This window comes from Alligator mississippiensis, chromosome 9, assembly GCF_030867095.1.
Source record: "Alligator mississippiensis isolate rAllMis1 chromosome 9, rAllMis1, whole genome shotgun sequence".
NCBI classification, from domain to species: domain Eukaryota; kingdom Metazoa; phylum Chordata; order Crocodylia; family Alligatoridae; genus Alligator; species Alligator mississippiensis.
The window spans coordinates 35,499,639-35,524,124 of NC_081832.1; the positions used below are offsets into that span (position 1 = coordinate 35,499,639).

The 24,486-nt window shown below is 45.3% G+C and overlaps 1 protein-coding gene across 8 annotated transcripts in view; it reads right to left on the reverse strand.

Annotated features, from left to right (window-relative positions):
• The window catches only part of CHD6 (chromodomain helicase DNA binding protein 6), a 256,715-nt gene that overhangs the window by 72,481 nt on the left and 159,748 nt on the right, over nt 1-24,486 (reverse strand). For all 8 annotated transcript variants that reach the window (XM_019500672.2, XM_059733285.1, XM_059733283.1 and 5 more), the window contains 2 exons: nt 22,649-22,851; nt 20,775-20,974 (listed from right to left, as the gene is read on the reverse strand). In XM_019500672.2, coding sequence (XP_019356217.1) covers nt 20,775-20,974; nt 22,649-22,851 — 403 coding nt within the window. The remainder of the gene's footprint in view (nt 1-20,774; nt 20,975-22,648; nt 22,852-24,486) is intronic.

The following is a 24,486-nucleotide window of genomic DNA, read 5'->3' on the forward strand; positions in this document are numbered from 1 at the left end:
GGGGTGTAGGACCCTGAGGAAACGTAGTTGGGGCCAGGCATGGCTACGGCCACCTGAGCCCACCGGGGAGGGAAGCCCTGTGGCCCAAGTGAGGGGAGCAGTGGTGTGGAGCCCCAGTGAGGGGGCGGCCCCATGTGAGGGGAGTAGGCCAAGGTATGTCTTCAAACACCTAAGGCTGTAATTTGGGCCAGCGGCTGAGTAAAGGGGTTCAGTTTGAGAGACAGGGGTGAGTCCTGACCCCGATAAGTCCTTCACCACTGGGAGGCCAAGCGTGGATCGAAAAGAAGAGCTGTAATAGAGTACAATGACTTGCTTCTCCAGGGGTGGGGAGTGAGAGTTCCCATGAGACCCTGGAACACCAGTCATGGTGTGAATTAAGAATGCCCACATGAGGGGTGGCCCCAGAAAGGGGGTGGAGATGAGCCCCAATGAGGGGAAAACCAGAGGAATGGAAGCCCAGTATATTTGAATGTACAGAGTTGCCCCAGAAAGGGTCAGGGCAAGCTTAGACCCAGCCGGGTAATTGGCTGGCCACTACCCTGGTGAGGGTCACAGAAGAGACCCAAAATATGGTATGTCTGCCACCCAAGGTATGAGCTAGTTAAAGCCTATGGCCAAAGGGGCCCACTCCAAGAGGGAGTAAGATGGTACAAGTTGTTGACTTGTGAAAGACACCCTGTGAGAGAGGGTGAAGTGTGAGAGGCCCTAGTGAGATGAGGGCGGTAAGAATGTGTGTGTGTCTGAGGCCTGACAACAAGACCTAAGCTTGGTCCAGCTGTAGGCCAGGAGCACTGTGTCATCTGGATACAATCTGTGAGGCTTGGGCTGTGGTGTAGGGGAGGAACGGAACCACAGATAGTGCCCCCGGCATCAGGGCAAGAATGGGCAGCCTCCCTCCTTAATTAATATCCTAATTAATTAACAAGGCATGGCAGACAAGACAGGTGGGCAGCATGCCCAAAGGAAAGTGGGGAAACTAGCACTGTGTTTAGTCGGGGAGTCCCACTTCGCCACACGGAGAATTTACAAAAGTTCAGGCTGCAGGTGGTAGAGGGTGTAATCAAGATCTTGGGAATCTTAATGGATACTGAAGGGAAATGAACAAAGACGTGGGAGAAGTTGGAGAAAAGAGTGACCCAGATATTGGGACTATGGAGTGTCAGAAGGTTATCTTTCAAGGGTAAAGTGGCTGTGGTGAATACAGTACTCTTATCCTTTACATGGAAGTGATGTATCCACTGTCATGACAACAGATAAGGAGAATACAGAGGCAGATATGTGTTTTGGGGGGGAAGTAAAAGAGAAAGTGTAGCCAGAATGGAGCTATACCAGGGGTGGGCAAAATGACGGATTCTGCCAGTGGCTGGACTCAATTTCCCAGCAGCCCCTGCCCACATCACTCCAGCCAGTTTCTATGGAAACCACAGTAGCAGCGGGCCGTGACAGCAGCAGGGCCGTGACAGGCCAGCACCAGCAGTGCTGGCAGGGTGTGCAGCTGAGTGAGGAGCTACTCCAGGGCTGCGGCTAGGATCTTGCGGTGGTGATAGCGTGGTCTGGAGCCGGGGCAAAGCTGCAATCCACTGCCTGAATGCCCCTGCCAGGGATGTGTGGGTAGCGGATCACAGTTCTGCCCTGGCTCTGGACCATACTATCACCACTGCAAGATACTGGCCCTGGAGCAGCTCCCTGCCCAGCCACACACCCTGCCAGCACTGCTGGGGCCAGTCTCCATGGAAACCCTGGCCCCACACTATCATGGCCCTGCCACTGCTGGCATCTCCACAGAAATTGGCCGCAGTGATGCAGCAAGGAGCTTCTGCGAAATGGAGTCCAGGCAGGGAAAACCAGATTTGGTATACAAAGCCAGAGAATTAGGAGGTTGGGGAATGCCAGATTTGTTAAGCTTTGCGTATACTTATAAGTACATTCTGTAAAGACATAACAGAGGGGGTGGGAAAGACTGCATGTTTCTACCATTATTTGGCAAAAAGAATGTTAAGAAGATGGGGCATGTATGGAGGAGAATGGAAAAAGCTGTGGGCATGGCAGCCACCAGCCCACTATGCAAAGATGGAGAGTTTTGTAAGGGTAAATAAACTTGAGAGAGAGGGATTACAGTGTCTGAAAAATCATAGGAAGGTGATTAATATAAGAAAGAAAGATAAGATAATAGTCGGAAATCTGATGGAAAGACAGATGGCAAATGTGTGAAAAGAAGTGACAGCTAACAGAATTAAAGGAGAACATATGGATATCATACAAATGATGATACAGAATATTCTTCCTGCGAAGGGCATTCAGCATAAATGGGGCTTGGTAAGGTTAGCGGTGTGCCTGAGAGAGGGACGTGGGGCTGAAGAATCTATAGTGCCTGTATTTTGGGACTACCTTTTTGTGTAAGGGGTATGGGAAGGAGTGCGTCATTTTTTGAGGGCAATCAATATGAACTGTGACTTAACATATGAAATGGTGTTTTATGGGTTAATGCCCAAAGGACAGGAATAAGAGAGACTGAGAACCATACTACTTGGTGCGACGGTAGTGATATGGAAGGTGAGAAACCTACTGTTGGGCAAGAGACTGGCTTTCACCAGAAGAGAATGTTTGGAGCTGGTAATTTATGTGCTGAAATACTATGAGGGTTAAGATGCAGATGAGGTGGGAAAGGCAGAAAAGCGACGGAGGAAAGAAGAATGGCAGTGTTCACTTCAAAAGGACAAAGGGGTGGAGTGACAGTTGTTGTTTTCTCTTGAGTTGGGGGTGGTTTGTGAGAGGTTAATGGTGAAAAGGATGCAAGAAGAATAAGAAATTGTTGTGGGGAGGTTGTCAACGTTTATGTTACTGTAGTTTCTTTTAGTTGTTTTGTAATTAAAATAAAAAAAGGTTCCCATCAGCATCTTGGCCTCTTGCTTAAGATCAAGTGATCAGCTGAAAGCCTGGTCAATGCCTTAAGGGCAGAGAAAGAGACAGAAGAAGTATTGAGATGGCAGGCGTGGAGGTTTCCTGAAGCTCAAAATATTTCTCTTTCCAGGAGGTGGAAAGATAAATAAAGAGTGGAAACAAAGGTATGGAGACAGAGGGAGAATGGATAAACGTGGAAAAGTGGAGAGAAAAGAAGACAGCAAATATGAAGGCAGAAGCAACAGCAGAGATGGCAACAAAGACAACAGCAAAGAAGGCAGCAGTGAAAGAGAAGAGGCCAGCAGCAAAGAATGCGGCAGTGAGAGACAGCTAGAGGGGTGACAGGAACAGAGGAAAGTGGGAGACAGAGAAGGACTGTTGGAACAGAGATGAGCGGGAGATAGAGCTGGAGAAGGATTATTGGTAGAGTGACAAAAGGCTAGCCCACTGGGAGTGGCACACTGGGAAGATAATTAAGAGACACTGCAGGATGCCAGTCTAGAGTGGAGACTACAGATAAGGGCAACTTTAACTGGCAACAGGGTGTAGAAGGCATCAACAATGGAAGAGATACAATTCTGTGGAGAAGATGCTGTTCAAGATATTGGGGGTACAGGCAGAAAACCTCAGCAGCATGATTGCTTTCTCCAACTAAAAGACATGGTAAATAACTTATTGGAGCAAAGAAGGGTATGACAATTTTTGGGAGAAATATGCAGAGGAAGGTGGAGGAAGGAATTAAAAAGGGTAAAGTTTGTAGCAGCAAAACAGTCAAGGGAAAGAGTAATTATTGTCCGAATGTATACATATATATTAGAGGCAGAGGACATAGAAAGGTGTCTGAAAAAGTATGTGCAAAGAGTTCTGTGGGTAAAGAAAATGAGGGACACATACGGTATTCAGATGGGACCTCGGAGACCTTGAGCAGTGTTAAAACCAAAAGAGTGGAGCCCAAGTGGGGTACAGCACTTCTCTTCAGTGGTCCAGATAAGGCCCGATAAAGGTTTTATAATATACCACAGGAAACTGAAGCAATGTAGTAGATTAGGGAGGAAACATTATTAAGGACATTATTAACATGTTTTTAAACAAGTTTATGGAAAGTAAGAAACCTCCAGTTTTTTAAGGGTTTGGCTTTCACTGAAAGACAGTACCTGAAGCTGGTACTGCATGAACTGAACTACTATATCAATTGGGACAAGGAAGAGATTGGAGAAGAGGCAGAGAGGAAGTGGAGGAAAAAGGACTGGACACACTTGTTTTACTAAACCAATAGAGAGGACTGATGGGAGGAGCGGAGAGTTTCAGGTAGTTACTGAGGTAATCGTTTTTCATGGGTTTCTGTACGAAGAGAGTTCTGTAAGGGTTTTTTGTGGGAAGTTGATGTATGTTGTTTAAGGGAGTAATATATGTTTTGGATATGTTTTTCTGATACGAAATTCTGGTAAAATAAGGATGCTCTCAATATGTGAAGATGAGTTCATGCAACGGTCCTAGTGGGTCTACCCTTCAAGACATCTGTTAAGGAAGCTGCCAGTTTGGCAAAATGAGGTATGAAACATCTATAATAGTTTACCAGTCCAAGAAATGAACGCAACTGTCTCGTGTTGCGTGGCACCACAAACTCTTGGACAGCTCTCACCTTGCCAGTCAATGGTTTGATGATGCCCTGGCCTACCAAGAAGCCCAAATACGTTGTCTCTTTGTTGTCCAGAGCACACTTCTTGGGGCTGGTCATCATCCCAATGGTCCTTAGCTCTCTCAGAATGGCTGTGACCGCTTTCAGATGCTGGGACCACATCTTTGTAAAGATAATTATATCATCTCTGTAAGCCACGGCATAGGCTATATGGTGTGCCAAAACAGTATCCATTAATTGTTGAAACATGGCTGCTGCTCCATGAAGCCTGAAAGGCATCTGCAGGAACTTGTAAAGGCCCCACAGCATCCCAAATGCCATCTTAGTACAGTCCTTTGGGTCTACTGGGATGTGCCATAACCCTTTTAATAAGTCAAGCTTAGTGATGAATTTCGCCTCTCCGATTCTCTCTATTAACTCTGTGGTGTGAGGCATGTGGAAGAAGAAAACCCCAGGTCTTAATTTTTGCTGACTTCTTGAGTTAGTGCACTATTTGCTAATGATTGCTTTTTCCCCGCCTATTTTGCAATCTGCTCTTTCTCCCGCCCTTTTCCCTTGTTGAGCTGAGTAGACGTATGAGGTCAATAGGTCAAACCACAGTCTATGCCCTCTTGCAACTTTCTGCTTCAAACCAGTTTTTCTTTGACTTGTTATATCTTGTGTCATGTGGCCTGAATTGAAACATATAAAAGGCTTGCTTCAATTGTCTGTTGGGGGGGGGGGGGGCATGCTGGACTGATAAGAGGACGTTCTGTCTGTCCGGTGCTCTCCTGCGCAGCTGCTTGTAAATAAAAGTCTCTGACAACTTCGTGACCGAACAATAGAGTGAAGCCTGTTTCTTCCACAATGCTTGGTGCCGTGACTCGGATGCCAACGCCTGGCTGAGAGTACCGATGGGCTTGTGGACCGATCCCCTCCAAAACCCCAGGTGCCAAATCAAGGTAAGAGACCTTTTGAAATCTCTAAAGGGGTTATCGGTAGAGGACTGCCCGTGCGGGTTGGGGAAACCAGTTCGAGCTTACGACATCCAAACTTTTGAAATACGAACTTGTCGGACACACTAAAGGGTTTGTATGAAACTGGTTTACAATTAAAAGAGTAAAAGGAAAAGTCTAGACTAAGTAATATAGAAACCTGGGGAATAGTGTGAGTGTCTTCCACAGTGTTGCTGACCAAGGCTGGGACTAAAGAAATATTCTTGAACCCTGTGCCTCAGCGCAGAAGTTCCCTTGTGTGACAGGAAAGAATATGAGCCACTGACCAGGTCTGAGACTAAGGTTGGGCCTAGCCGCCCCAAGGCTGTCTAGAAAGGCAGACTTGAAAGCAAGGGGGCCCAACTGGAACCTCATGACCCAGTGGACAGATGTATCCTTTCCCCATCCATAGAAACTGTCCGGGTAACCGGCAGATGATGTGACCAAATAACTGTTAGGACGCCACTTTGTGCACCGCCCTTGGTTCAAAATTGGCACATCAAGTCCCTTACCCTCTTCCCTGTGTGAATGCCCTTTGTGAATTGAGGGATGGGGGACTCTGGGTCAAAGGATGTCCCAACCCTGCCAAAAGAAACCCCAGCAAGTTATATGTATGCGGATTATGGTCAAAAGTTGTGTAAGTTTTTAAATAAATAGAATTGGTATACCAGGGATAACCCTCCAAAACAATTTCCTTCAGAAGGAGCTTTTGATCTTGATAAACTGATCCACCTCCGAAAAGTTCTAGAGTCACGAGGTAGCAAGACCCCTCAAACTCAATAGGATGTCTATTTTGACTGGTATGAAGCAGGTAGTAAGAGGCAACAAGAATCCTGGGTAAGGAGTCTTAAGGACTCCCAAGAAAACTAAAAGCAGAAATTAAGCAATTGAAAAATGGATATATCCCTGGCCAGGCTAATCCTCCCTTAGCACCTCCTACCCCTTTATATCCCCAACTAACTCATGAGACCGAGACCGAGACTGAGACCGAGTCTGTAGATATTCTAGAAAGTATTTCTTGTTAGGCCCAACCACCACCTTACCCCAAACACCTTCCACCTGAATTGGAAACTCCACCTTGTGGACCGGAGGGCACTTCTGCAGGCTCATATTCCCTTGTGGGTTTAAATAACAGTCGCCCTAAAGAGAGCCCTATTATTCAAGTACTATTGCGCCAATTACCAGGCGCACAAGATTTCGTAATGGTACATGCCCCTTGGACATCTGGATATTTAAAAAATCTAGTTAAAGAATTTCCTAACATCAGAGAAAAGCCCCAGAAGTTTAAAGACAAGCTCCAAACTGTTATTAACTGTTACAACCCTACATGATCTGATATGAACCAACTTTTGCATGCTGTACTTCCTTCTAAAGTCCGACAACACCTAACAGATGAGGCAATTGCCAACCGTTGTTTAGCGTGTCAGGAAAGAAAGAAAGAAAGAAAGAAATAATGAAGCCCACTTAATGGCTTTGCAACTTCAAACTTATCACCCCAGAGGATGGGGACGGGGAAAAAGGAATTCACAAGGCCGAGGAAGGGGACGCGAGTGCTGGCAGACAAATGTTTCCTCCACTGACAGTTCTTCCTGTTATTACTGTGGTAAAACCAGTCATTGGAAAAGAGAATGTCCCAATAGACCGCATACCTCTACCCCTTCAACAGGAAACTCTGCAGATCAACAACATCAGCAATTCTCCCTGCCTCTTTCCCAGAATTCTTTATCTCAATATTAAGACCGCCTGAGGGATAGTAACTTCATCCTTTCACCACTCTTACCCATTTATCAGTCTGGACCCTTTGTAGAATGTACCATAGGAGGGAAAAGGGTAACTTGCCTTGTTCACACTGGGGCAATTCGTTCCGCTTTGTGTCTTTTTGATCTTCCCAATCCACCTCTTTCCAACACTGTAGTTAATGCTGTTGACACTTCTAACCAAGTAATTTCCCATCCTGTAACTCAATGCTTGCCCATTACTCTTGGTCCTATCTCTGACCACCATGCCTTCCTTTTAAGTCCTTTTACCCCTGTTAATCTTTTAAGTCGTAACCTACTTTGTAAACTTGGTTCTACTATTTATTGTACAGAGGATGGAGTTTTCCTTGAAGTACCAGCAAAAAACAAATGCGCAGTTCTTGCTGCTATGATTGAACCAGCAACCCCACCTATTTCTACAACAAACCCTGATTTCAAAGAAGAAGTTCTTAAACAGGTACCCCCTGCCCTATGGTCAGAGCATGCTAATGAAGTTGGGCAGATACACACTGCTGAACCTGTTAAAATTTGTATGGATGCGCAAAAGCAGCTCCCGTGCATTTCCCAGTATCCTCTCAGCAAGGAGGCTAAGCAAGAAATCGCGCCAGTCATTTCTTCCCTTCTTCAACACGGTATCTTGATCCCCACTTCTAATCCTTGTAATACTCCAATTCTGCCAGTTAAGAAACCAGGCAAAACTACTTATTGCTTTGTGCAAGACCTGCGAGCTGTTAATTCTGTTGTTTTACCTATTTTTCTTGTAGTACCTAACCCAGCTACCATTCTTTCTTGCATCCCACAGGAAGCTTGTTTCTTTACTGTTGTAGATTTATGTTCTGCTTTTTTTTCAATTCCTATTCATCCAGATAGTCAGTTTTTGTTTGCATTTACTTATAAAGGCTTACAATATACTTGGACTAGACTCCCACAAGGGTATACAGAGTCCCCTTCTATCTTTTCACAAATTTTGAATAAAGATTTAGACGACATTCAGTTCAAAAACTGTTCTGTCCTTATCCAGTACGTCAATGATCTTTTACTTGCCTCACCTTCCTTTGAAGCCTATAAAATTGATTCTCTGCACCTTTTGACCTGTCTTGCTCTAAAAGGCCATAACGCTTCTAAAGAAAAACTTCAGCTCTGCTTACCAAGGTTTCATTATTTAAACCATGATATTTCCACTGGAGAACGTCACCTTTCAACTGCGTGAGTTGAAACAATTCTCAAAATCCCTTGGCCCACAACTGTCTCTCAAATGCACACCTTCTTAGGCATGGCCAGATATTGCCGCCAATGGATTTTGGGCTATGCCTCAAATGTAAAACCCTTGCAAAATTTTACCTTAAAAGACGTCCCTGAACCTTAGCAGTGGTCTCCAAAAGCCGAAAATGCCTTTTCTGTCATTAAAACTGCCCTTTCACAGGCACCCACAGTGGGACTTCCTGATTATTCAAAGCCTTTTACACTCTTTTGTCATGAAAAAGATGGCTTTGCTCTGGGGGTACTTACTCAATCCGATGGAAATAAACATCGTCCTATTGCTTACTATAGTACAGCCTTAGATCATGTAGCAACTGAGTTTCCACCATGCATTCGGGCAGTTGCTGCTGCTGCCATTCTTGTAAAATCATCTGTAAATATTATTTTAGCTTCACCCTTAACTGTTGCTGTACCCCACTCAGTGGCCGCACTTCTTTTAAAAACCAAAACCCAACACCTTGCAAATGCCTGTTTAACTAAATATAAAATTCTGCTACTTTCTGCGGCCCACATTACTTTAGTTCAGTACCCTGTACTCTTAATCCTGCTTCCTTATTACCTGCACCTTCTGATGGCGAGCCTCATGACTGCCTCACTGTTACCACTCATTTAACTTTACCTCAAGTTGATCTTAAGGGCATTCCCATTCCAAATGCTGACCTAGTCTTGTATGTTGATGAGTCCTGCCTAAGAAATTCCAAAGGCTCTCTTGTTGCAGGTTACACTGTATGTTCCCAGCATGAGGTACTCGAAGGATTTTTTTACTTTCTGTCTATTCTGCCCAAATTGCTGAACTTGTTGCCCTCACTCGTGCCTGTACCCTTGCTAAAGGTAAAACTGTTAATATACATACAAATTCACGTTATGCCTTTGGCATTGTCCATGATTATGGGCAATTATAAAAACAACGTGAATTTCTTACCTCAAATGGCATAACCATTCATAATGGTTCTTATGTAGCCGCCTTATTAGATGCCCTTCAATTACCTGTTGCTGTTGCTATTATTAAATGTGTTGCTCATCAATCTTCCCAGGAAAAAGTTATGCGTAAAAATGCTCTGGCTGACTCTGCAGCCAGAGCCTCGGCCCTTTCACCCCCTCAGGCTGAGCAATTGTTCTTTTTCCATACCTATAAGCAGTCTCCTATTGCAACTCTTCATGATGTTGCACTTCTCCAAGATCAGGCTGCAGATTCTAAAAAAAGGACACCTAGAGACTGCATATTACACCCTGATCACCTTTGGCGCTCCCCAGACAGCTGCCTGGTTGCCCCCAAAGTCTTACTTCCCTACCTTGCTCGCATGTACCATGGAGTGGCCCATGTAAGCAAAGGGGGGATGATCGCAGCTATTCAACCTGATTGGTATGCTCCAAATTTTCCTTCCATAGCTCAGCACTACTGCCAGGCTTGTCCTGTGTGTCAAGCCCATAATGTAGGCAAACCTGTTAAAACTAAGAAAGCCGCACATCCCCCACCTTGGGGACCATTTGTAAATATTCAGATTGACTTTATACAAATGCCGAAATGTTGTAAATATCAATATGTACTTGTTATAGTTTGTATGTTTTCAGGTTGGATTGAAGCCTATCCTGTGACAAGAGCCGATACTAAAGCTGTCACTAAAATCCTTTTAAAAGACCTTATCCCGCAATTTGGAATCCCACTTACCATCAATAGTGACAGGGGATCTCACTTTACTGGGCAAATTATACAAGAAATATGTAAAGCCCTGCAGATTTGACAGAACTTTCACTGCCTTTATCACCCACAGTCAGCAGGTGCTGTAGAGAGACAAAACGGGATACTGAAAAATAAACTAGCAAAAATCTGTGCTGAGACTGGTTTAAAATGGCCAGACGCTCTACCATTATCATTAATGAGCATGAGATCGACTACTAATTGGAAGACTGGACTCAGCCCACATGAAGTCCTGATGAAGAGACCTATGCGACTTCCATCCTTCCCACCCTTACCACCTTCTCAGATTAACATTCATTTAGCTGATGATCTTGTATTACAATATTGTCAAGCATTAATGAAATGTGTTAAGGCCTTTCGTTTACAGGTCCAAGAAGCTTTACCCAGAGAGCCTGAAGAAGCCTGCCATTCCTTACAGCCAGGAAATTGAGTTCATGTAAAAATCCACCAAAGAAAATCAGCTTTAGAACCTCGCTGGAAAGGTCCGTTCCAAATTCTTCTCACCACTAACACTGCAGTAAAGTGTCAGAGACTATCTACTTGGATCCACACATCGCAGTGAAAAAAAACTGTCCCTCCTGACAAAACCAAGGATTAAAGATTAAGACTCCAAGAAAAGAGCCCATTAATAACCGAACATGGAGTCCCTCCTATTGACTATTTGTATTGGACTTTTAAACCTGGCCTATGGGAATGTGTTTTTGTCTTTAATTAACCAAATTAGGATAGACTTAAATGTCTCCCGTTGTTGAATATGTAGTCATGTCCCTATCCATTCTACCGGAGGGATACCCATGATACCAGTACCCTTGAATGCGACCCAAATGTCAGCTCCTTATTATTCACCCTTTCATGAGACCGAAACTTGGCAAGATATAAACAGTAACTGAGCTGACTATGTACGACTAGCGTATACCACACCTGGAAAGTTCTGTTGGACCTGTAATGGATCTTGTGTTGCAGTAGAAGTCAGAAAGTGTAAAATAAAATTTAAGGTAAATGGTGCTTGGCTCTCTAACGGTTCCTGGATACCCGGTTGTTCTCCCATTTCAGCTAAATATTTAAGTTATTATTCAGTATGAATGTTAAAATCAGTTTGCAACTTTGCAGTTACCGCATTAGCTGATCACTATTTTGTATGTGGAGATAAGGCCTATAAAAATCTTCCTTTCAGTTGGGGAAGAACTTGCTATGTCTCTGCAGCATATCCTGCCTTTACTATTAGATGTCACTTACCTAAAGAAAGAATTCACAATGTTCGCGAAATCACAGAAAATCAAAGGTTTTGGGGTGTAATGTTCCCCAACTATGGCGCAGGCTTAGCTATGTCTGAAATAAAAAAAGTTGTAGCATCCCTAAAGAAAATAGCTAATGCTACTGCCAGTAGTTTTCGTGAAATAAGTAAAGAAATGAAAAAAATGAGAAATGACTCTACAAAACAGACTCGCCTTAAATTATATATTAGCTAGCAAAGGAGGTGTGTGTGCTTTCATAAACTCAGAATGCTGCGTTTATATACCAGATGCTTCTAGTGCTATTGAGAACCAGGCCGAAATTATTGAAAAAAAAGCTGCTAAACTACACCAAACTGATCAATGGAGTCTTTGAGACTGGTTTGGCAGACTTGGGACCAAATTATTTTATATCGCAATTATGGTCCTCGGGTTTATTCTCTTTCTACAAGTACTGCTTCTGTTGCTACGCAATTGTAACCTTAGTGCATCCCACAAAAGACACAACAGATATGTCTAACGTGATGCTGAGTCAATTGAGATTAGTCTCACAGTTGTTCCGAAGAGAGCACTGAGAGATACTCTACCTAAGAACAAGTTTGACTGTGCCTCAAAGGATGCATAAGTCAGACTGTTCTCCCATTAGCTCACTTTCAGTCTGTTGCCCAACACACGGTTACAAAATTTCATCGGTTGTACTATAAGGACAAAAGGGAGGAATGTGGAAGAAGAAAACCCCAGGCCTTAATTTCTGCTGACTTCTTGAGTTAGTGCGCTCTTTGCTAATGATTGCTTTTTCCCGCCTATTTTGCAATCTGCTCTTTCTCCTGCCCTTTTCCCTTGTTGAGCTGAGTATACCTATGAGGTCAATAGGTCAAACCATAGTCTATGCCCTCTTGCAACTTTCTGCTTCAAACCAGTTTTTCTTTGACTTGTTATATCTTGTGTCATGTGACCCGAATTGAAACATATAAAAGGCTTGCTTCAATTGTCCGCTGCAGGGGGGGCATGCGGGACTCATAAGAGGAAGTTCTGCCTGTCTGGTGCTCTCCCCAGCAGCTGCTTGTAAATAAAAGTTTCTGACAACTTCGTGACGAAACAATAGCGTGAAGCCTATTTCTTCCACAGGCATGGGAAAGGCATCAAATTCAATGCCATAGCAACATTTTCAAAAATCAATGCAAAGTTGTAGCAATCCGCTGGGTTTCGTCAGTGGTACCACCAGGCTCTGTGATGGTCTGATTACCCCCTGTTTGAGCATCTTCTCCAGTTCTTGACACACAGCTTGGTGTAAATATCGGGGCACTGGATGCCGTAGTTCTCAAACTATTGTTCCCTTCAGTGTATGAATCTCATGTGCATCCCCTCGGGCCCAGCCTGGCTCTTTCCTGAAGACATCCCGAAAGGATCGGACCAAAGTCACTATCTCCCTGTGTTGATCTGGGGTTAGTTCCTTCCCGATATGGATGTTCTTCCAGCTCTACTTTAACTTCCTTCACTCGAACCATTGGACCCAAGTCCTCCTTCTCCCCTTCGGGTGTGACTAACCACCCCTCCAGTTCTTTCCACTCTCTCAACAAGTTTACATGATAAATTTGTTTCTCCCTTTGATGGCCCAGCTGGTGAACCTCATAGTCCATTGACCCTACAAGGCATACGATTTCAAAGGGTCCCTGCCACTGTGTGAGCTGTTTACTGGTCAATATGGGTAATAACACCAAGACCCACTCTCCCTTGCTCCCATAATCAGGGTCAAAACAACTGCCAGATCTGGGGTTTGGAAGAAACATTCCCTAAAGGCAGGTCAGCAGGGATATTGGAAGGTTTCATCTTCCTCTACAAATCTGAGTGCAATTCACCTGCTGGGATCATCTGGATATGCCTCTCCATATCATTTCCCTGACACTGGTGGCATCTTAGTCTCTTTTGTTTTCTGCCTGTGGTGCACAACACTTCAGTCTCCTAAGGACTGTAATGCTTTAGTCTCACCTAAGTTGTTTGCTTCAATATAGAAGAAACTGTATGAAATGTAATGAACTGTAGAGGCTGAAATTCATGATCTTCTGGGCCCTTCTGGTTGAACTCAATGAAACTCCCATCTATCAGTTAAGAAGCAGGCACCTCCCTGTGAGCTGACTGAAATTTCTATGCACTTCCCATTGTTAAATATTCAAATGTATTAAATGTAATGCTGTATTTGCAGTGAAATGCTAATGAACCTCAAATAACCACATAGCTCAGGAGTCAGCAACCTATGGCTTATGGGCTGAATGTGGCCAGCAGAACCACTCAATCCAACCTGCAAATGTGGGACACTGGTGGCATTTGGTGCTGGGAGGCTTCAGCTGCAGGCTCTCTCCCCCTGCTGCCACACGTATGAGTGGCACCTGCCCAACCCAGGATGGGTCATTCTGGCCAACAGCCAGAAAAGGCTTCCTACCCCTGATGGAGCCTGATAGTTCACATTGTTATTTATAGGAGAGCCCAAATGTTTATACATGAGCCTATTCGTTTCTCTTCTTTGCATCATTCTACTTTAGTGCTTCATGTTACATCCTGGGTTCCAGCCCATGCCCTGGCCATTTCAGGCCATTGTTAGCTTTCCTTCAGTGCAGTGGTGGCCAACCTTTTAGGCAAACATGCCACAAATTAGCCCTGAATCCGCCCTCTATACCTTCCTTTGTCCAATCTGATTCTCTGCTTTCTTTTCACCACTCTGTCTGCTACTGTGTTGCTTGTCCCTTCCCCAATCTGCTACATGCCACATACACAGGCTGCTTGTGCCACTTGTGGCACCTGTGCTGCTGGTTGGCCACATTGACTCTGCTTTAGTGCAACCATTTCATTCAGTATTGCTCAACCCCAGACCATGCTATAGGTGTGACTCTCATTGAAAAAATCAGTTCAAAACAAAAGCCAATAAGAGTACTGCTCTTCACATTGTAAGGCATAATGGCTATAAATAGTCAAGCAACAGCAGTCACATTGAGGAAATGGGTCTGCTGGATTCTATCTAATCTTGGGTCTCCAAACCAACCAAACAGGGCCTGTCTTTTTTTCCCTCACAAAGTCACATTACAGCATGTTACAGCATTAGGGAATCTAACACTTCATGCTGTGATGTAAGCTACTTCAGAAACATACTATGTTCTGCTCCAAGGAAATGCAGTGGAAGTAATCACCTCAGGTTTATCATGATTCATAAGTGACAGAAGGCAGAGTAGAAATACACTTCTATAGATTAACTAAATAAGATATATAGAGCTAGGAGCTGTAGGTGACAACCAGAGGCATTCTGTTGTCTCTGTCTGGGGTTGGTAATGTAATTGTAGGAATTTCACCAACCAGGATAAACACTTTAAGGATCTAGAGCAGGGATTGGATTCCTACAGTTACAACACAATCCCAAAACCGTAGCCACTCAAATCAATAAAGCCAGACTCACACCTCATTCCAACCTGCTATAATATTAACCCTGGGACAAGGACAACATAATCCATCCGATTGTTACCTACAGCCCCCAGATTGAACACCTAACAAATCACTAATGCCCTCCGACACTTCCTGGAAAAGGATGACCAAGATAACCTTTGGGGACAGACCAGTTCTGGCATACAGACCACCCCACAACCTCAAACAGCATCTCTCAAACAAGAAGCTAACAAACTTACAATCTCACCAAGGCACCAGGCTTTCTAATACATCCAAATGCTGGCTGTATCATCAGTATAGACTACATTATCACTGGACTTAATAACAAGAAGTACAACAATCCAAGGGTCATTCACCTGAAGTTCTACCAACATCATATATGCTACTGCTTGCTTAAAATGCCTCTCTGCTGTCTACATTGGCCAGATGAGGTGATCTCTATGTGCAAGAATGAATGAACATGAACATGAATCTGACATACACGCAGAAAGATACAAAAGCCTGTGGTAGAACATTTAAGCCTGCCTGGACACTCCATAGCTAATATCAGGTGTGCTGTTCTCAGGCAGAATTTTTTTTTAAAAAACAGTCTGAACAGGAAATTTCAGAAGAAATCATTTACAAACTGGACCGTGTTAAGTACAATTTAAACAAGGACCACGGATTCTTATCCCATTATCTGAATTAGCATTGTGACTCTTTTGTTCTACAGATTATTTGCTTATATGCCTCTCTCAGCATTCCCCCATCCCTTTCCCTCCCCTCCCCTCCCTGTCCCTTCTGCTTTCCTACCTATTGTATTCTAATCACTCACTCCACTTTATACTCTGCACTATGCTGTCCTTTTACAGTACTGGATGAAATGAACTCGGGGTCATGAAAACTTGTGCTCTCTCTATATATTTTATTTTAGTTACTCTATAAAGGTGTGTTTCTATCTTGCCTTCTGACTGACTTCATTCTAACATGGCTAACTACCTTTCTGCTCATAAGTGACAAACATAGCCTGTAGGAGCCACTTAGCATCAGCATGGGGAACCGGTTGGAAAAGGCCAACAAGGACTATGAGTACACTCCCTTAATCGAGGGAGTAGAGCCAGGTTTCTCAGGTTTTCCTCTTATGTTGTCTTGGATAAGAAACTGAGACTGCAGTTACTCAGAGAGCACTAATTGATGGATCTGTGTCAACCTGGTGGAGGGTAGTCAGTGGGGTCCCCCAGGGTTTGGTACTTGGATCAGTGCTTTTCAACATCTTCATCAATGATCTGCATGTGGGGGTGAAAAGCGCACTGGCAAAGTTTGCCAATGACACTAAGCTCTGGGGAAGTGCATCAGGGTAGGCTGATGATCCAGGTGGACCTAGACAGATTAGTTAGATGGGCACACCAGAACCAGATGCTGTTAAACACTAAGAAGTGTAAAGTGCTCCATCTGGGGAGGAAAAATCCGCAACAAATTTATAGGCTCAGTGGTGCTACGGTAGCTAGCACCACATCCAAAGGGGACCTGAGGGTCATAATTGACCATAAAAAGAATATTAGCCATTGGTGTGATGCTACAGTTAGTGGAGCAAACAATATGCTGGCATGCATCAACTGATGCATCTCAAGCAAAACTAAGGAAGTTATTCTCCCACTCTATTCAGCATTGGTGAGGCCACAGCTGGAGTACTGCATCTAGTTCTGGGCGCCACACTTCAAGAAGGATGTGGAGAAGATTGACAGAGTCCACAGAAGAGCCACTTGTATGATTAGAGGCCTGAAGATCAAGCCATACGAGGAAAGGCTGACAGATATGGGACTATTCAGTCTAGAAAAGAGAAGACTTTGGGGGGATTTGGTGGCAGTTTACAAATATATAAAGGGGAGAGCATCAGGGGCTAGGTCAACAACTTTTCACCAAAGTGCCCCAGGGAAAAACCAGGAGCAATGGTCATAAACTCCTAGAAGGTTTCAGACCTGATATAAGGAAAAACTTCTTCACGGTTTGTGTGACCAGACTCTGGAATAAACTCTCAGCAGGGGTGGTGCAGGCACCTACCCTAGAGATCTTCAAAAGGAGACTGGATGCACACCTTGCTGGGGTTATTTGACCCTACCAGTCTTTCCTGCCCAGAGCAGGGGGGCTGGACCCAATGATCTCATGAGATCCCTTCTAGCCCTAAACTTCTGTAAATCTGTTTCTTACCCCATTACTTGGATTATTTTAATCCCATGTCCCTTAATGGATTAACTGCTTTGTTTTTCCCTTGTTCACTACTCTTAACAGTGCTCTCTCCTCTTTCCCCCCCACCCTTGTCATTACTTTCTACTTAGAAGCTCTGCTCCCTGCAGTCTATTTACATATCATGAAGTAAGCTGAGCTGGTGCTTACAAAAACTTAAATATTATGATTTAGTCAGTCTTTAAGATGCAACTCTACCCTGCCTCCTGCACTCCCTTTGCAAGTTTTGCATATACTATGGATCACAGGCATGAAAATAATATCTTTCCAAGGGCCTCTACTGGTAACCTGCCAGGACCAGAGGACACTACTAATCTGCATTAAAGCCTCAGCTATCCCAGTTGAAAAAACAGGAATAATCTACAGGCAATCAGTACCATACAGTATTAATACAGGTATTTTGTCTGCAAAGACTACAGTCCCAGCATGGGACACTTCAGCTTCATCCAAGCAAACACAATTTGGCCACACCTTCACGCTACTGAAGATCAAGGACACCTGGGGCACACTGTGCTAATTACCTCCATGGAGACAAGACTGTTCCTTGCTCTAAGGGCTTGTTTATACAGGAACTCTCCCGCATACTAAGATAGAGTATGAATTTGTAAGTTGCCTCACTCTTCCTCACAAGATCTTCCTGCCAGGCAATTTACCCCACTCTAACAGTGCAATAAGCCACTTAGTCATCAGGGACATCAAGGGCTAGATTTCATTCTGTCTATTAGGCATGTAAACTGACTTGGGCACCTAAATGTGATTCTATTCAAGCCTGCCTGTTTCTCTAAAAAATTATTAATCACAAGGTGGGTGGGTCCTCCACTTCATTGCTATTCTGTGCTCCACGTTAAGGGCAACATGGTGGTGCGTTACTAAAGTAGATTCACTAATGGCTTTTTCAGGACTTGAACAGGGTGGAATCACACTTAAATGCCTAAGTCCAGATTGGACACCTCACAGTGGACGAAACCCTAACCTTGACCGCTACATTGACTGCATCAGGGAAAGAATGAACAAATAAATAATCAGCAACACACGCCACCACAACAACTTCTCTCTACCAGAGAAAAAGGCCATAGAATCTCTAAGATCTAACCACCAAATAGTAATAAAACCAGCAGATAAGAGAGGAGCCATAGTCATCCTAAACCATGAGGATTACATAAAGGAAGCCAAGAGACAGCTCTCTGACACCACCTACTACAAAGAACTACAAGAAGATCCTACTCCCCTTTTCACCAAAAATCTCAACAATACCATCAAATCATTTCCATCAAGACTACAAGAAAAACTACAGACCTTGATCCCCCCCCACTACCTAACCCGGGGACTTTTTACATGCTTCCTAAAATCCACAAACAAGGGAACCCTGGCAGACCTATCATATCCAACCATGGGACCCTAACTGAGGAAATATCAGGTTTCGTTGAATCAATCCTAAAACCGCTTGTCACCCACAGAGCAAATTTTCTACAAGACACTACAGACTTTCTACGGAAACTTAAAAACATAGACCACCTTCCCAGCAACACACTCCTAGCCACCATGGACGTTACCAGCCTGTATACCAACATCCCACACCAAGATGGCATCCAAGCCTGCCTTACATATCTACAGGAACAAGATTACAACTCAGAATACAGGCCCAAAGATATCACTGAGCTTATACACTTCATCATCACACACAACAATTTCACTTTTAATAATCAACACTTCCTCCGGATGATGGGAACAGCTATGGGCACTAAAATGGCCCCACAGTATGCCAACCTTTTTATGAGCCATCTGGAAGAAGACTTCCTCAAGAACTGCACCATCAAACCCTTGCTATACTTAAGATACATCAATGACATCTTCATCATTTGGACTGAAAAACTACAATCTCTGATTGAGTTCCATCAGAAATTCAACAATCACCATCCCTCCATCCGACTTTCTTTAGAATACTCCAGCACCAACATCTCCTTTTTAGACACAATGATCAGTATCCGGAAGGGTAAAATACAGACCACAGTATACAAGAAACCCACAGACCAACATACATATCTGCACAGAACCAGCAATCACCCTAAACACACCAAGAAAGCTGTGATATACAGCCAAGCCCTCAGATACCACCACATTTGTACTGAAGAGAACACCCAGGATTGCCACCTCACCAATCTTAAAAAGGCTTTCACCCAACAAGGACACTTGTCCAGAGAGATTGATCGCATGTTTGAAAGAGCCACCCAGATACCATGTGAAGAACTGCTGCAGTACAGAAGAAACCCCCCCCCCACAAATCGCACACCGCTGGTTATGACATATCACCCCTCCCTTTAATCTGTACAGAAAATCCTCAAAAAATTGCAACCCATACTAGAAAGAGACCCTATTCTTAAAAAGATCTTCCCAGAGCCACCCATCCTTACCTTCAAACAAGCGCCGAACCTCGCCAACCTCATCACCAGAAGCAAACTTCCTCAAGCCCAGAACACACCAAAAGGATCCAGACCGTGCCATGACAAGAAATGCAAAACTTGCCAACACATCTCCACCACCCCCACAATTACTACACCCCACAACAGAGCCATCAGCATCCCTGGATCTTACAGCTGCACCTCCAGAAATGTAATATACCTCATCCAATGCACCAAATGCCCTGATGGAAAATATGTAGGAGAGACCAAACAACAACTGCGCACCAGAACGAATGCGCACCGGAAATCTATCAAAGACAGAACTACCCAATTACCAGTGGGGGCACATTTCTCACAGGAGGGCCACTCTCTCTCCAATCTCTCAGTCCTGATCCTCAAGGGAAACTTACACAACACTTCCCAGAGATGAGCCTATGAGCTCCATTTCATCAACCTCCTGGATACTAGAGATCATGGACTAAACATAGACATTGGATTTTTGATACATTATAATCTGCCTAGCAACTGACTCCCCAGCCCAGCCCAGCCCAGCCCAGCCCAGCCCCTGGCTTCTTTACTTTTCATTCCATCCAGGAAGAGCACACACCAACTGCTGAAACTTCCTTAGCCTGACGAAGGGTTTTTGAACTCGAAAGCTTGTTTAATAACTATTCTCCAACTATTTGGGTTGGTCTAATAAAAGATATCAAATTCACCCAAGGAACCTTGTCTACCTAAGACCATTTAGACACCCAACAGGTATAATAAATTCTGGCCCTAAGAGCATCCATGCAGGGAGCAAGTATGAACCAGGTAGTACAATGCACATTCATATTCTAGTCTCCCATGTAGTTACTTCCTGGTGTATATGGACCATAAGTAACAATCTACCCTTGGGAAACTGTAGCCATTCCGAAGAGGCAATTCAACCTGGCCTGATGCTTTAGCTAGCTCTCCATCTCAGGGTTCCCTCTGCACTGATGGAAGGCCAGGCTTTCTTAGCACAGGGAGCCCATCACCTATATGAAATGTTCTCTCTGATCAGAGTGCCTCAATACCATTATCTCCAAGGGTCTGTACACAAATCAGTCCCTCTCTGGCCACCTGGTTACTATACAGATGGGTTCCTCACGCCCAGGTTTGGCAGTCTCTGTGGCTACTGGGACCAGCTTTGGTTTAAATACTTGAGTCTTGGGTACTGGAAGCCAGTCATACTGGCAGGTAATCGAGGAGGATTAGCAGGGAGAGTACATAATACCTGAGTGATTTTGCAGGGCCTGGTTCTGTCCGTCCTTCGTAGGAGTGATCAGATCCCAGATAAAACTCTTAATCTTTTCATCTCCTTTGTAGTGTTTGACGCAGTAGACCAGGAGGGCCCGACAAATCATCTCCATGTCCTTTTCGTTCAAGTGCCACTTAAACCGACCATGGGTCAGGATATCCTTCCAGCGCCCCCAGCTGGAGTAGAAGAAACATACATGCAATAAACACTCCTACACCTTCTAGCTTACAACATAAGAAGTACTGATGGACAAGGCCCAGCCACCTCACCAGAAAGCAGGGAAATGTTATTATCCCTACTTTACAGCTGAGGAAACTGAGGCACAGAAAGGGAAGGGGCTTCACACAGGGGTTAGGAGCAGAGGCAGGAATAAAACCAGTAGTCCTCACTCCAAGCCCATATCCTGCCCACTTAGCATCCTTCCTTCCACAGAGGTGTCATTTGTGCCAGAAAGCCCGGTCATCACCAGGGATCCAAGTTTTCCCAGATAAAATTGCAAATTCTCTGACAAAAATCCCAAAATCCATGATTAAAATGAAATGCCCTTCACTCTCCCCACATTGCCCTGCTGGTGCCACTGCCCACCCCTTCTGCCCCCGACCCTGCTGAAGGGGGCCCCCAGCTGCCAGGGCTATGGGGTCAGGGACCCGGGTCCACAGCCCCCTGCCCCTGACAGGAGGTGGTGGCTGCTGCACAGGAGCAGAGCATGGAGCCTGGCCTTCCCCCTTCCCCTCCCCTCCTGCTGCCTGCTGCTTGGGCAGGGGGAGTGGCTGGCTCCCAGCTGCTGCACACACTCCCGGGGTGCAGGGGGGACATGTGCTCCCCCCAGTTCTGTGCATGGGGAAGAGGCAGGCTGCCCACTGTGGGTTCCCTGCCCTGCTGCCTTCCCTCGGGGACTTCTCAGCCCAGTGGGTATGATCCGGTGCTGTAGAGAACAGTAGGGCCACTCGACCTCCATGCTGCCCTGGCGATGCATCGCCTGTGCATGGGTCTGCAGTGAGGGGCACAACCCTGCACCACTTCCACCGTTGCTGCCATGTGCACAGGTAACACACCATCTTGGCAGCATGGAGCTCACAGCAGCAGCAAGGAGATCTCCATGTGGCCCTGCTCTGCCCTTCAGTGCTGGGTTGCACCTGCTAGGCTGCAGAGTCCTTGGGGGAGGGCAGCAGGCCAGGGAGCTGCACACAAAGATCTGGGAGGCACGGGTCCTCCTGCCCAACCTCCCAGGAGTGTGTGTAGCGGCAGGGAGCTGACCCCTCCTCCCACCCCCCAGACAAGCCACCTGCAATCCTGTCCCGCTCCCTACTAGGGCCCTGCAGGTCCCAAGGCCCAAACACCGCCTGCTAGGCAGCAGCTCCAACCATCCCCAACTCCCTCCTTCTCTCACTATGGGGGCCTCAATCTCCCCTCACCTCCCACTTACCCGCAGGAGCTGCTCTCCAGGCTGCCTGGTGGCTGCGTGTATATACATGTACACGGAGCCCCCTGCCTGACCACCCTCCTCCTGCTCCCTCCCAGCCCCTTGCAGGCTGGAACTCTGCCAGCCTGCAGGAAGATCTTTGCAAAACTGCAAAATCCACGGGGTTCTCTGGTAAAATCCATGGTTTTCTCTGTTTTTCTGCAGGAAACGGAAAATCCGGATCCCTGGTCATCACACCCATTGCCATTGATGGCAAAATGTGACAAAGCCCCAGGTATCCCCACCAGAATATATCAGCCTGCAATGGACACAAGCAGTGCAAACAAACAAGTTTGTTCACATAGCACTGAACACCAGATGGGCTGGGGTAAGGAAAAAGCCCCACCATAGGATCTAGACCTCAGGTCCGTGAAGAAAGAAGACCCACCCAAATATGAGTAGGTTCTTCTCTACACGGAAGCACTCAGCCCGTAGGTAACGTCGTGTCTTCTCATTGAAGCGCCGTGAACGTGTGGGCCGCTCATCAGAGTCACTGTCCAACTCAGAGAACTCCATCAGCTCATCTTCCTCAAAGGAATTGTAGTGTTTGGTCTGCTTGCGGACACGGGGCCTGTCAATTACTAAACTCTCCTGCAGAGGGAGACAGAGAGAGAGAGGCTGATTCACCCAGGACCACCCAGAAGCTCTTTCTCTCTACACAAAGCTGCTCTTGCCAACTCCTCCTGCCCCCCACCATTAACAGACAGCATGGACATGTTCTCACCCCATACTCTCCTCTGACTGTATCGATACACACTCAGTGTCTGGCTATCTAATCTGCAGGCCCAGATGGGGCAGTAAAATGCTCAACCACTATGATTTCTATTTGAAAGTTAATGTGAGGGGAAAAAAAATGTTTGCTTCTCTCTCTCTGTTTCAGGCAATTATTTGCAAGCACAAAATTGTGCCTGATAAACCTCAGGTTGAAAATCAGGTCCTCTGGCTACAAATTACTTTCCATATGCAGCTGATTCATCTTTATATCTCATCTCTCCACCCCTATCCCTTCCTTGCAGAATGAGGTGTTGGAAGGTAGCAGAAGTTACTTGTAGAGGAAGTAGAGGTGAAACTGCAACTTAAACATCAGCTAAAAGGAGGGTGCATGAAGGTATAAGATAAAGCAGCATGTACACCCACCCCACTACATTCAGGTAGCTTGCCACTCTGCTAGTGACTTGTTTGCTAAATCCCATCTATCTCCACAGTCACTCAATATAGTCAGAGTTACGCAGACATGCAGAGGTGTATAAGTGCCTTTTTTCTGTTTGGACAGATATGTCTGGAGAGTTGCTGTAAAATGTTGTCCAGTGTGTTGCTATTTAAGTCCATCTGCTGTTGCTACCTTGCATGGAACTCTGGAAACCATAATCCTTACGGAATATGTTGAAGCAGCCTGCTCTTGGAAGTCTGCTCTTGTCAAAGGAAGCTAGAATGGAAAGGCACATCTGGTTCAGTTAAATATACAAGCCTAGCAAGACAAGCTCTAGGACACAATTAAAAGGAGAGACCTCATCTCTTCACTCTTTCCTCCAGACGGATGATGAGTTGCTACCTCCTTTTCCCCTCAACTCAGTCCTAGTTTTTGTTTCCTTCTAGGAAGATCTTTCAGAATGGATGGAGCAAGCAGTTGCAGGAAGAAGGAGTTGGGGCGGAGAATGCTGCTTGTGGCTAGATGTTCCCAAAAGGCATGCTAAAGCTGCGCTACTAGACTGTCATCCAGTTTACCAATAGGGAGAGAAAGCCAAGGAGAGGACAGGTCTGGAAACACCCTGAAAAACACTAGCCGCCTTTAGAAATGATCAATTTATAGGTTTGGGCAGCTCTAAAACAGTCCACCCACCCACCAGTGGACAACATTAGGGTAGGGGTCAGTAACCATTCACTAACTGTGGCCCAAATTAACACAGTTTGATTCTGAGGCAGGCTGGGCAGAAAGGGAGCAGGTAGGCAGTAGGTGAGCAGGATGACCCTCATGCAGGGATGGTCCAGCCATTCACCTTTCTCCACCACTCCCCTCAGGTTAATCTGGTGCCTGGAGTGGGTCTTCCCAAGAGCTGAGGAGCAGGGTTCAGCTTCCAAGGAGAAGAATTTGGGTGCACTGAACCCTAGCTTCTCTTCTCTACATGCCCTGGGCTGATCTGGTGTCTGCATCATAATGGACACTTGTAGGTTCATCTGATGGCCTGGCAGGACTTTGAAAAAATTTCCACTTGAACAGGTCAACCC